Raw genomic sequence first — 14,149 nt, forward strand, 5'->3', positions numbered from 1 at the left:
ATGGCCGTAGGAGCGGCTCTGTTAACGATTCTCCTCTCCGTCGCCGCCGTGTTGGGAAGCGATTACTCCGCGGTGCCTCCGAACAAGGCCCAGCTACACAGCTGGTTCAACCAGAATGTGAGGCCAGTCAATGAGCGGAAGTCAACGCTGGACCCGGCGCTGGTGGCGGCGGAGCAAGGCAGGAGAGTGATAACGGTGCGAAAGGACGGGACGGGAAACTTCAAGAGGATAACGGACGCCATTAACAGCGTCCCTAGCAACAACAATAAGCGTGTCATCATCAAAATTGGACCTGGTGAGTACCGCGAGAAGATAACCATTGATAGGACCAAGAGGTTCGTCACCTTGTACGGCAATCCCAATGCCAAGCCCACCTTGTCATACGGCGGCACCGCCGAGCAGTATGGCACCGTCGACAGCGGCACCTTGATTGCCTTGGCTGACTATTTCGTCGCTGCTAATCTTATTATTAAGGTAATGACTAATTTTGCATGCAACTAAAAAATATTAAATGTTACTGCTAGCTATATTGGATTTCCAACTGATCATCAATTGCCACATAAGTTTTAGGTATTTGACGATAAAATATGTATAATATTGGTGTTGAAAATCGTTGGAGACTAATAAAAAAATATTAACATCACAAGTAATGATTATCACTATTAATTTTTGAATCAATTAGATTTAAAAGTTAGAATTGTATTGATCTTGGAGTTAATACATTAATATGTGATTGGCTGAAGTAATGTGATGACAATCATTTGCTGGGGAAGTTTCCTTGTCATGAATGAACGAGTAGTTTTATTCATTTGTTTAGTTTTGAAAAAAAATTGGACAAATATTAATTTTTGGTGGTGTCAACTGTAGGAAATAAGAAAAGGGGGGAATCTTCAGGCGTTATTTATCTTCTTTTTTTTTCTGTACTTTTATTAACATTTAACTATAATAATTACACACACAAGAGATTTTAATAAGCCATATATCAGGTTTTCTCTCCTTAAATTAGTAAACATTATAATAGGGACATTTATTGGATTATTTTTCGTTCCACTATTCTTAATAGATAACGTACGTCCAATAAACATAAATTAGAAAGGAAATCAATATCTCATTTCTTATTCCATCCTCTCCTTTCTAACACACCTTTCCCTTTACCTTTTAATTTCTGATCTATATTAAAAATTTTACAAAAAAACAGAATACTGCACCAAAGCCGGATGGGAAAAGAAAGGGAGCTCAAGCATCGGCATTGAGGATATCTGGTGATAAGTCAGCAGTATATAACTGCAGAATCCTTGGGTTTCAGGACACCATTTGCGATGACAGGGGCTATCACTTTTTTAAGGACTGCTATATTGAAGGCACTGTAGATTTCATCTTCGGAAGTGGAACCTCTATTTACTTGGTACGTATATATATATAAACGTATATTTATATGCAGAGTGTCAAGTTTGGCTACAATCCGGAAAATATAATTTTCTTTTTCGTATTCTCGTGTCACATCTTTTGTAGTTCGTACGTGTGTGTAACACTCAATATTATGTATATTGAACATGTTACACTAAAATAAACTGAGTGTTACACACACGTACGAACGACATTATCTGGGCATACGAAAAGAAATTATACGTACTTGACTGGTTTGGATGTCGAATTTCTTATTTTTCTTGTTCTAAATTATATTAAACAAGTTGATTATTTTTTTTCCTTTATATATACGATGATCAGAACCGCTAGTGATCCAAGTCACAAGAACTATATATTTATAATGATCATGATGATTAAGGAAACATATATATATATATATATATATATATATATATATTACAAATGCATGTGCAGAACACAGAGTTACATGTTGTGCAAGACAGTGGAATAGAAGTGATCACGGCGCAAGCAAGACAATCAAACGATAATACCGGATACTCGTTCTTGCACTGCGCAGTAACCGGCACCGGCAGTAACACCTTCCTCGGGAGAGCTTGGATGAGCAGACCCAAAGTGGTTTATATCTACACCAACATGGGCAATGCCATCAACCCTCAAGGATGGAGCGATAATTTCCACCCTGAACGCGACAGGTACGTGTGTGTGTGTTATACATATTTGCTGAATATTTCTTTCTAATTTATTTTTCCACCTAATTCGTGTGTTAAATAAATTTAATATATAGAGCCCAAATAAATAGATTTTACTAATCTCCCATTGTTTGTCCAAGAAGAATAAAAGCTCCAGATCAATTTAAGTTTTCAAGTCTATTCTCGTTAGAGCCCTTTAATGATGGAAAATATACGCAGGGAGAAAATTTGTATCAGGATTATGGTAGAGGCCTTCAAAAATTTTGAACAGTCTTATCACTTTTTCAAATTGAGAAAAAGGTTAGATAAATGTTAACAAAATAATGTCCAAAACTTATTTGTAGTTACCAATTACCACTTGTCCATTATCTATTTTACAGTTGAATCATTGAATATCAAGTACATAAATATTTGATATGTGGACCACTTTAGGAAATCAAATGAGATTTCCAACATTTCGTAGTTAAACATTATCATTTTAAATTAATTCAGATTAATTATTATAAAAATAGAGCAACCATATCACTATAAACAACAAAATGCTAGATGATGTCGGCACCATCCTCCTAGTATCGTCTTGTTCATCTGTTCTATGTAATTTACGGTCAGTGATTGAGCCACATTTATACAATTAGTTAGTAGGAGAACCTTTAATTTATGTTCCTAAATTTTTTAAAAAAAAATTATTTTTGTGCCTAATTTATTTTTAAAAAGATTTGATCAGTTATATCCCTATTTTATATAAAAAAAAATTATGTATAATTGTATTCATGCATGCTCGATAATTGAAGCATATACATAATTGTATAGTATTCGATTAAAAATTTTGCTGATTACTGTATTATTTATTGTATATGCAGCACTGTTTTCTATGGAGAGTACAAAAACAGTGGATCGGGAGCGAACATGGTTAAACGAGTGAAATACTCAAAGGAGCTAACTTATGACCAAGCGAAGCCTTACATGACGCTTGGCTTCATCAAGGGTTCCAGTTGGTTGCTTCCTCCTCCAAATGTGTAAATTATGTTACAAACTTATGTATTTACTTCTTTTTATACATATAGGCCTCTTTCGTTTCGCTGATTCAAATTTAAAATTTGAGTTGAGATGTGATTTTATGTAAGAATTTTTTATTGTAGTAAAAAAATTAAATGTGATTGTTTATGAGAACTTTTTACTGTAACAAAATTCGAATTCTAAACTCGAATCAACGAAACGAACGAGGTCATAGTTTTTTTTATCGCTATTGGGGATTAGATCATTGTTAAAAAAAATAAAAAAAAGGGACAAATCAGAACTCAAAACTAATTCCTCATTTTTGGTAGCAGTACATTTTAACGTTCTATTTTTGCCTTTTATATTTTCTCTCTAGAAGGACGAAAATTAATGTACTGTATCAATTAATAAAATTAAACAGAAAGCGCGTTTAGAATTGATCTTGAAAACGTTTTTCAAGGAGAAAAAATAAAAAATAGTGTAAAAATTGTGTTTGGGAGAGCACCGTATAAAAACGCAAAATGAAAACGTTTTTGTCATTATCCCAAAAAGCGAAACATTTCTGAAAACAAAAACGTTTTCCTTTTCTCCTGGGCTATTTTCTTTCCTTCACCAGTTCACCTCTTCTCCGTTCTCTTCTCCTCCCTTCTCTTCTCTATGATTTCAAAACAGATCAAGACAAAGAAAAATCATTCAATAATTGATGAACAGTGACATAAACAAAATAAAACCCTGAAATGAGAAAAATACAAACCTAAATCAAAGAAGAAGGTGAAGATCGTAGAGAAGATGTTGCCAATTATCGCAGAGACTGCGAAGTTGAAGAATTCCTTAACCTTTTCGACGAAATTCCCAAACGAAAAAGAAGAAAAAGAAGAAGGAGAAGACCCGGATGCGCAATAAAATCCATTTTTTTTCTTAACAGAAGATTGAATGTTGTATAGATAGGTATCGTTGATCCTTCTTAACTCGCCAGATTTAAAGATGTTATATATAGATACACGGATGTATAGTTGTGTATATATAGGCGTAAATATAGGTCTGCTTTTTGATAGTCGCTTACTCGTTAAGGAGAAAAGAAATCAATCAACTCGCATTTAAAGCTAAAAAAAAAAAAAAAAAAAAAAAAAAAAAAAAACAAAACAAAAACTCTGGTGCTTTGGAATTAATTTTAAATTATTTTTAAAAATATTTTTACACATTAAAATATAAAAATAAAAACAGTTTATTTTAAATGTTATTATATATTTGTAAAAATATAAAATCAAACGCAGTTTTAATTTTTTTTATACTGAAAATAATTTATGAATAAAATTATTAAACGCATTTTTTAAAAATAATTTATGTATGAACATAAAAATATTTTTATTTCTATTTTCATTCAGAAAATAAAATCATTTTAAAACGGATTTCAAACGCACCTATGGTTTCTTTCTACTCTTGTGTCAACTTATACGTACCTACTATTCGTTTGGTACGCATACCCATTTTCGTATAAGGTAGTTGCAACTAATTTAGACAATATTTTTTGGAGCAATACATAATATTGTTGGAAGAAGGGTTAAAAACTTAAAACAAATTAAAGAAAAGAAGAAAAAAATTATTGAGGAAGTCCACAAACAAGAGAAAATACACTGTTCTGTGCACGTTCTCAGTGTCCTAGATCTTAAAGAAAATTATGGATTGTTTAGAAGCTATACTCAAATTCAAATCATGATTCTGTTACAGTATTTTTTATCTCACAAAAAGTTTAAATTCTAAAATTTTCTCTTTCACAAAGTTCCCATCAATGAATCCAAATTATGATTTGAGTATACTTTCCAAACAGGCCCTTAGTGACATAATATTCCTACTCTCAGAACAATAAAAGCATGTTTAGTTGTATTATGTACAAACAAAGGGTAACTCGTACATCGTGAGAATGTTCTTCAATAATCGGCCTAACTTCAACCCTATATGCACACCAAAATTTCCACACTATGAAACGTTTTGAAAATAATATATCACTACAAGAATCGTAGCCTTTAGCGACGACTTTTTTAGTGACGACATCTGTCATCGTTAAAAGATACCTACAACGACGAAAGGTTGTCATTGAAAGTGGTAGTCGTTCCCATACCGTCATTGATTTTTGGCGACAATTGCATAAGATTTATTGCGACGAGAAGTCGTCGCTATAAAGACAATTAGAACGGTCAACATTTTAGCGATGATATATGTTTTTGCACGTCAATTGGAAAATTTTGAGAAATTTGCACGCCAGTTGGCAAACTTTTAGCGACAACTCGTCGACGCTAAAAATTTGTCCGTTCCTTGGGAAATGTAGCGTAAGATTTATGCGTATTAATCAAACTTTTAGTGACAACGAATGTTGTCACTAACAATTTCCAAAATTATTCGGTGGACTTAGAAATTTTGGGGAAAAAAATCTAATATTCTTATTGCTTTTAGCGACGACAAATCCCTCAAAATTTATTTGGCGGACTTACAAATTTCCCATAAATTTTTAGCTTTTTAGCGACGACATGATTACATTTTTCAGGAGATTTTTAGCGATGATTTGTCGTCGTTAAAAGTTTGTCTTGACACGCCATAATTTTAATGATGTGGCAACTCATTAGCGACGACTGTGAGACTTTCCTCCCTCTCCAACTCCTCCTCCGCCCTCCTCGGCCTCCATAACTCCAATACACCGTAATTTCTTCCTCATTTCTCAATCAAATCAGCCCCAACAACTTTTTTTTTTCTTTTTAAATTTTCTCCTAATTTCAACCCAAAAATCCAAAATTCCCAAAATTCCTAAAATCTTGTTTAGCTGTTAATTGTGACGCCGTCGCCTGAATTTGTCACCGTTGTTGGTAGCTGACTTGGCCCAAAAACAATCACCCCATTCTTGTGATGATTAATTGTGAGTTTTTTTGTGTTTTTAAATTTTGTTGATTTTGTTGTTGCTGTTGTTCCTCTTGTTGTTATTGGTGTTGTTGTTGGTGGTAGTGGTGTTGTTGGTGCCGTCGTCGTCGTTTGCGGTTGTGATTAGGTTAGGATAATAATGTCTTTTAAACGAGTGAAATACTCAAAGGAGCTAACTTATGACCAAGCGAAGCCTTACATGACGCTTGGCTTCATCAAGGGTTCCAGTTGGTTGCTTCCTCCTCCAAATGTGTAAAATATGTTACAAACTTATGTATTTACTTCTTTATATATATAGGCCTCTTTCGTTTCGCTGATTCAAATTTAAAATTTGAGTTGAGATGTGATTTTATGTAAGAATTTTTTATTGTAGTAAAAAAATTAAATGTGATTGTTTATGAGAGCTTTTTACTGTAACAAAATTTAAATTCTAAACTCGAATCAACGAAACGAACGAGGTCATAGTTTTTTTTATCGCTATTGGGGATTAGATCATTGTTAAAAAAAATAAAAAAAAAAGGGACAAATCAGAACTCAAAACTAATTCCTCATTTTTGGTAGCAGTACATTTTAACGTTCTATTTTTGCCTTTTATATTTTCTCTCTAGAAGGACGAAATTTAATGTACTGTATCAATTAATAAAATTAAACAGAAAGCGCGTTTAGAATTGATCTTGAAAACGTTTTTCAAGGAGAAAAAATAAAAAATAGTGTAAAAATTGTGTTTGGGAGAGCACCGTATAAAAACGCAAAATGAAAACGTTTTTGTCATTATCCCAAAAAGCGAAACATTTCTGAAAACAAAAACGTTTTCCTTTTCTCCTGGGCTATTTTCTTTCCTTCACCAGTTCACCTCTTCTCCGTTCTCTTCTCCTCCCTTCTCTTCTCTATGATTTCAAAACAGATCAAGACAAAGAAAAATCATTCAATAATTGATTAACAGTGACATAAACAAAATAAAACCCTGAAATGAGAAAAATACAAACCTAAATCAAAGAAGAAGGTGAAGATCGCAGAGAAGATGTTGCCAATTATCGCAGAGACTGCGAAGTTGAAGAATTCCTTAACCTTTTCGACGAAATTCCCAAACGAAAAAGAAGAAAAAGAAGAAGGAGAAGACCCGGATGCGCAATAAAATCCATTTTTTTTCTTAACAGAAGATTGAATGTTGTATAGATAGGTATCGTTGATCCTTCTTAACTCGCCAGATTTAAAGATGTTATATATAGATACACGGATGTATAGTTGTGTGTATATAGGCGTAAATATAGGTCTGCTTTTTTATAGTTGCTTACTCATTAAGGAGAAAAGAAATCAATCAACTCGCATTTAAAGCTCAAAACAAAAAAAAAAAAACAAAACAAAAACTCTCGTGCGTTTGGAATTAATTTTAAATTATTTTTAAAAATATTTTTACACATTAAAATATAAAAATAAAAACGGTTTATTTTAAATGTTATTATATATTTTTAAAAATATAAAATCAAACGCAGTTTTAATTTTTTTTTATATTGAAAATAATTTATGAATAAAATTATTAAACGCGTTTATTAAAAATAATTTATGCATGAACATAAAAATATTTTTATTTCTATTTTTATCTAAAAAATAAAATTATTTTAAAACGGATTTCAAACGCACCTATGATTTCTTTCTACTCTTGTGTCAACTTATACGTACCTACTATTCGTTTGGTACGCATACCCATTTTCGTATAAGGTAGTTGCAGCTAATTTAGACAATATTTTTTGGAGCAATACATAATATTGTTGGAAGAAGGGTTAAAAACTTAAAACAAATTAAAGAAAAGAAGAAAAAAATTATTGAGGAAGTCCACAAACAAGAGAAAATACACTGTTCTGTGCACGTTCTCAGTGTCCTAGATCTTAAAGAAAATTATGGATTGTTTAGAAGCTATACTCAAACTCAAATCATGATTCTGTTATAATATTTTTTATCTTACAGAAAGTTTAAATTCTAAAATTTTCTCTTTCACAAAGTTCCCACCAATGAATCCAAATTATGATTTGAGTATACTTTCCAAACAGGCCCTTAGTGACATAATATTCCTACTCTCAGAACAATAAAAGCATGTTTAGTTGTATTATGTACAAACAAAGGGTAACTCGTACATCGTGAGAATGTTCTTCAATAATCGGCCTAACTTCAACCCTATATGCACACCAAAATTTCCACACTAGGAAACGTTTTGAAAATAATATATCACTACAAGAATCGTAGCCTTTAGCGATGACTTTTTTAGTGACGACATCTGTCATCGTTAAAAGATACCTACAACGACAAAAGGTTGTCATTGAAAGTGGTAGTCGTTCCCATACCATCATTGATTTTTGGCGACAATTGCATAAGATTTCTTGCGACGAGAAGTCGTCGCTATAAAGACAATCAGAACGGTCAACATTTTAGCGATGATATATGTTTTTGCACGTCAATTGGAAAATTTTGAGAAATTTGCACGCCAGTTGGCAAACTTTTAGCGACAACTCGTCGACGCTAAAAATTTGTCCGTTCCTTGGGAAATGTAGCGTAAGATTTATGCGTATTAATCAAACTTTTAGTGACAACGAATGTTGTCACTAACAATTTCCAAAATTATTCGGTGGACTTAGAAATTTTGGGGAAAAAATCTAATATTCTTATCGCTTTTAGCGACAACAAATCCCTCAAAATTTATTTGGCGGACTTACAAATTTCCCATAAATTTTTAGCTTTTTAGCAATGACATGATTACATTTTTCAAGAGACTTTTAGCGATGATTTGTCGTCGTTAAAAGTTTGCCTTGACACGCCATAATTTTAATGATGTGGCAACTCATTAGCGACGACTGTGAGACTTTCCTCCCTCTCCAACTCCTCCTCCGCCCTCCTCCGCCTCCATAACTCCAATACACCGTAATTTCTTCCTCATTTCTCAATCAAATCAGCCCCAACAACTTTTTTTTTCTTTTTTAATTTTCTCCTAATTTCAACCCAAAAATCCAAAATTCCCAAAATTCCTAAAATCTTGTTTAGCTGTTAATTGTGACGCCGTCGCCTGAATTTGTCACCGTTGTTGGTAGCTGACCTGGCCCAAAAACAATCACCCCATTCTTGTGATGATTAATTGTGAGTTTTTTTGTGTTTTTAAATTTTGTTGATTTTGTTGTTGCCGTTGTTCCTCTTGTTGTTATTGGTGTTGTTGTTGGTGGTAGTGGTGTTGTTGGTGCCGTCGTCGTCGTTTGCGGTTGTGATTAGGTTAGGATAATAATGTCTTTTAAATGAAATTGGCATTGTTAAATTGGTTATATTAATGGGGATTTTTTTTAATGAAATTGGTTATGTTAGTCTTGATTTTTACATAAGTTCGTGTTAGTAGTGATTTTATTAGTTAATTTGGTATTGAATTAATTTTTGTTTAGGTTTTAGGTTATGTGAAAAAAGAATAGAAAAGATGCATTAAAAGAAAAAAAAAAAATATTAGGAGGTTTAGTAAAGAATTGATAAAAAAATAATAATAATAATTGATATACTTAAAGTGGAATAAAAAAAAATTAGAACAAATAAAAAAGTACAGAAATGATATTTACATTAAAATTGAATAAGAAATAAAAAATTAGAACAAATAATTGATGTAATTATTGAATAAAAATAAAATAATTGATATAAAAAATAAGGACAAAGAAATTCAAAAAGAAAGTAAAGAATTGATATTTACATTAAAATTGAGTAATAAAAATAAAATGTGAAATAATCGTATAATAATGTAATAACAAATAAAAGAGTAAATTATTAACACTAACTCTAACTTTACCTTACTAACTCTAATTTTTTACGTGACTACTTATGTAGTCACAGAATTTCGTATGTGTGTATGATATTTTTTCTTTGTTATGTTACATGTTTTTATCTTACTACCCATTGAGGTGTCGGTGAGTGGCTCACTGAATCCTAAATTGTCAAGTTTTGAATAGTTTGGGATTTATAATTTATGTTTTTACATAAGTTTTGTCTATAACACTTCATTGAAACATATTATCATTTTTTAGATGTATGTCTAGCTTGAGATGGAGAGTTGATTAGTGTATGAAAATGCACATTAAATACTGTTTTTGATTATATAATATTAAAATATTTAAGCTTTAATTAAACAATTTCATTATTTTTATTCAGAATATTTTTCATTGGAATTTGTTTAGTTGTTGCTTGATTATTTACAGATAAAAAACAGTGTAAAACCTACACAAAAATAAGCCATGAAAGTCATATTTTTAACCACCCGAGCCAAGCCATCCAGCTGAGCCTCACAAGCCAAAAAGTGAGAAGAGCCGCGTCAGCCGTTTGAGCCACCGAGCCAAGTCACGCGTGGGTCCCAGTTTGTGATAGCCTGCCCGTAACACTTCCAACGCGCGTCACTTGCATGGGAGTTCCTTAGCGTGCGCGTTCCTTCCACGCGACCATCACCACGCGTCCAAGCTTCCCTCCGCATAGGTCCCACACCTACAATGCCAGCCCGACCTCCCAATAAATGCGCGCCAGCTGTCAACATGTCCCCTGCTCTGACCAACGCCAGCTCCGTCCGCCCACTCCGCGCGCGACATGTGGCAATAAATTCCCTTCCTCCATCCAAGCTTCGACACGTGTCCCCTTTGAGATGAATCTGAATTTCTTCCCCAAAAATCAGAGCAAATTATCAAATTTCTTCCCTAAATCAAATATATGATTTTTCCTAATTTATGTGTAATTTTATTTTGTTTCCTTTTCTTTTGTAATTTTCTAGTTTTACTATTTATTTCCTTATTTGACAAGCAACCTCTGAACACTATAAATAGAGGGGTTGGCCTAAGGTTTTAGAAAGTTTTTAATATTCAGTTTTCTGTCGTCTTGCTGTCAGTCTCATATTTTTTCTCTAGAACTTGTGAGAATGCTTTGCAAGCTAGGCTAGAGTTCTCTTGGTGAGGTTAGAGATGAACTTCTATTGAGCGACCCAATTCGGGGTTTTGATTCTTTTTACTGTAAAGTTCAACATCTGAATGAATTAAATCTCATCTATTTTTGTATTACTTTTCAAAATATTGTGTGCTAATTTTTATATGAGTTCAGTCACGCTTTTCTTATGTAATTATGTCACGCATTGTTTTATTATTTAAATTATTTTACAAATTGTCTTTTACTGTAATATTGTCAAATTGATATATTGTTGATTTTGGATAACTTGTAATAATAATATTTTTGGAGTCAACATAGAGATTTAATTTATTCGGTCCTTTTATTTTGTGAATCAAAACTTGAATTGGTGAACGAAGCATTAGGGATTCTCGACACCTTACCATTTTTGTTATTAAATTTCTTCCACACAAATCTTCTCTACTTTTTATTTGCAACAAAAATCTCAAAAACTCTTCTTTTTCTTTAATTCACTTTTCTCTAACGCTCTTATTCTGTTAGTCTTTCTTGTTATTTTGTTATCTCTCTGTGGATACGACCGCCCTTCTGTGCTACAATTGACCGCTTGTGAATATCACTTTTAGGCGTTAATCAAATTTTGGCGCCGTTGCCGGGGAGGAGGTGCTACTAGCAAGACTGATCAATAAATTTTTTAGCCAAAGAGGTAAGTGCATTTTCTTTTTATTTTTATTTTACTCAGTTTTTATTTCTTGATTTGCGTGATCTGTTTTTAGCCACTATTAAAAAAAAAACTTTTGTTTGTTGTTCTCTGTTACGTTACATTATACATTTTTTATTTTTTATTTTTATTTATTTTCTTTTCTTCCTCTCTTTCTCGTTTCTTATTTAAAAAAAAAAAAAACAAAATTTTTTTTTTTTTTGAGTCACTGATCATTGCCGTTTTCCTTTCTCTTTGTTTCCGTATATATATATATAAATATATTTAAAAAAATCTCTTTTCATTCCAATTCTTTTTATTTAGTTTCCTTAGTTGTGAAAGAGAATTTAGGACTTGCTTTAATGTTAATTTTTTTTTTTTTAGTTTTAAAATTGATTGTGATTTGACTTTGTAATGTTTTAATTTTGGTAAATTAGGATTTTATTTTATTTCCTCATTTGTATATTTTAATTGTTACCTAATTTAATTTTTCCTTTTATAGTTTCATTAATTCTTAGGATTATAACTAGTATTGTAATTAATTGACTATTCTTAATCTAGGAATTTCATAATTTGGTAGATTTAGGCTTTTGACTTTAGGAATAGTTTCCATTAATTAGATTACATTTCATAATTTACTCAATAAAATTTAATAATTAATTTTGAGAATAATTGTGTGGTTATGTGGAAAGTATAATCTGAGAGAATTCTGTCTAGAAAAGTTGGTACTTAAGTGGGCCTCGCCCCACCAATCTTTCCTGAGAATATTGCTCTGTCTAGGAGACTATTCATTGAGCCAAGAGCTATAGTCTTTCCTGGGAGCACTCTCGGTGGTTACAATTTACGTTACTATATAATTATTTTCTTTTTGATTAAAAATTAAAAAAAACAAAAAAATTAAAAATAAAAAAAAACCGCTTTGGGTGAATGCATCGATATAGAGACGAACTAGGGAGATTTGCTCAACGTCCGAACTTAGAAACCCCTAGTGAAATTCTATCCGACTCGTCTTCTACGCCTCCGTCTTCACACTCGTCGTTGGAATTAGTATTTGAAAATATATTCGCAATGGCACAACATGAGGAAGTTCAGCAGAGGACGTTGCAAGATTATCTGCACCCAACGCGCACGGCCACCCCATCGTGCATCATGTTCCCGCCAAATGTACCGCCTACAGATTTCAAGCCGGGCATGATTGCACTTCTTCTAACCTTTCACGGGTTAGAGAATGAGAACCCCTATGTACACATCCGGGAGTTTGAAGAGGTGGTGGCCACCTTTCACAGCCATGCTAAGGCCACAAACACCGTCAGATTGAAGTTTTTCCCTTTCTCTCTAAAGGACAAGGCCAAAAGCTGGTTGTATTCTCTTAGGCCGAAGTCTATTGGTACGTGGGAAGAAATGACGATGACATTTTTCAACAAGTATTTCCCACACCATAAGACTAATAATTTGAAACGACAGATCTCGAATTTCGTTAAAAAAGAAAACGAAACTCTCTATCAAGCTTGGGATCATTTTAAAGATCTGTTAAATCTGTGTCCCCACCATGGATATGAAAGTTGGCACCTCGTAAGCTATTTCTACGATGGACTCACAATCCGAGAGTGCCAATTTGTCGAAATGATGTGCAATGGGGATTTTCTCCAAAAGGATCCTGACGAAGCTATCGAGTACCTGAATGAGTTAGCTGAGAAAGCTCATACTTGAACTGGACCGAGTGCTACTAAGAGCACCAATAGGTCCTGACCAGTTGGAGTTTATCAATTAAGGGAAGAGGACAGCCTCAAGTGTTGGTCTCCGAATCAAATTCGGATGCGGAAGCGTGGGGAAAGGGGAAGAGGCGGATCGTGTATAACAAAAATTTTCATAAAACTTTTGAGCTACTCTATAGATTATATTAATTTATGCATGAATAAATTAATCTCATTAATTCATTTATATCAAGAACTCAATCAAGAAAAATACCTGGAAGCCGACTCGGATGATAACTTGAGTTCTTTGATCACGAACAGTCCTTGCTCCAATCTTTGTGTTTAGAAAACCAATGTCTTCCACGTCAATTCCTAGAATCCACAAAAACGTGTGTGTGGGCACACATGAGACAAAACGGGTTAAAATAAACACTCGAATTTCTACAAACACCAACGCATGCACGATGTGGAATTTTTGAAGAATTTTTCCTTCCTTTCTCTCTTGAGAATTTCGGCCAGCCTTAACTCTTATGGCAGAAAAATTGTTTCCAAAATTTTTTTGAAAAATTTCGGCTACCTCTAAAATTAGGGCAAAAAACCATTCCGAAAATTGTCTCAAAAATAGTATTTATAGAGTAGAAGTCAAACTTCTAGAAGGAATCCAATCTCTATCTCTAAGATAAAGCTTGTTAATTATCTCCTATTTGAATTTTAAACAAAATCTCCTCTTTTCCTCTATTCTATATGGCCGGCCATTCTAAGGGGATGCTCATCCCTGTGTGGCGCCAATATCAGATAGGAAAGGAAGAGAAAATCATCATTTATCCTGTAGTCCAATTTTGACTCAAATTCTAATTCTAATTTAAGTC

The 14,149-nt window shown here is 33.0% G+C and overlaps 1 protein-coding gene and 1 non-coding gene across 2 annotated transcripts; one reads left to right on the forward strand and one right to left on the reverse strand.

The window, feature by feature from the left end:
- LOC21400122 (putative pectinesterase 63) lies at positions 1-3,139 on the forward strand. Its single transcript, XM_010110859.2, has 4 exons — positions 1-474; positions 1,199-1,405; positions 1,843-2,081; positions 2,939-3,139. Exons 1-4 carry the CDS (start codon positions 1-3, stop codon positions 3,096-3,098), a joined length of 1,080 nt encoding a protein of 359 aa, XP_010109161.1. The 3' UTR covers positions 3,099-3,139.
- Positions 3,140-13,035: 9,896 nt separating this feature from the next.
- Positions 13,036-13,142, reverse strand: LOC112094043. Its single transcript, XR_002903326.1, has one exon. It is a non-coding gene; the product is annotated as a small nucleolar RNA R71 (small nucleolar RNA).
- Positions 13,143-14,149: the final 1,007 nt, after the last annotated feature.

Source organism: Morus notabilis, unplaced genomic scaffold (genome assembly GCF_000414095.1).
Source record: "Morus notabilis unplaced genomic scaffold, ASM41409v2 Scaffold223, whole genome shotgun sequence".
Classification (NCBI taxonomy): domain Eukaryota; kingdom Viridiplantae; phylum Streptophyta; class Magnoliopsida; order Rosales; family Moraceae; genus Morus; species Morus notabilis.

Coding starts and splice junctions, on each gene's coding strand:
- LOC21400122 (XM_010110859.2), top strand. CDS start 1: ATGGCCGTAGGAGCGGCTCTGTTAACGATTCTCCTCTCCGTCGCCGCC. Junction 475..1,198: donor CTGCTAATCTTATTATTAAG/GTAATGACTAAT, acceptor ACAAAAAAACAG/AATACTGCACCAAAGCCGGA. Junction 1,406..1,842: donor GTGGAACCTCTATTTACTTG/GTACGTATATAT, acceptor ATGCATGTGCAG/AACACAGAGTTACATGTTGT.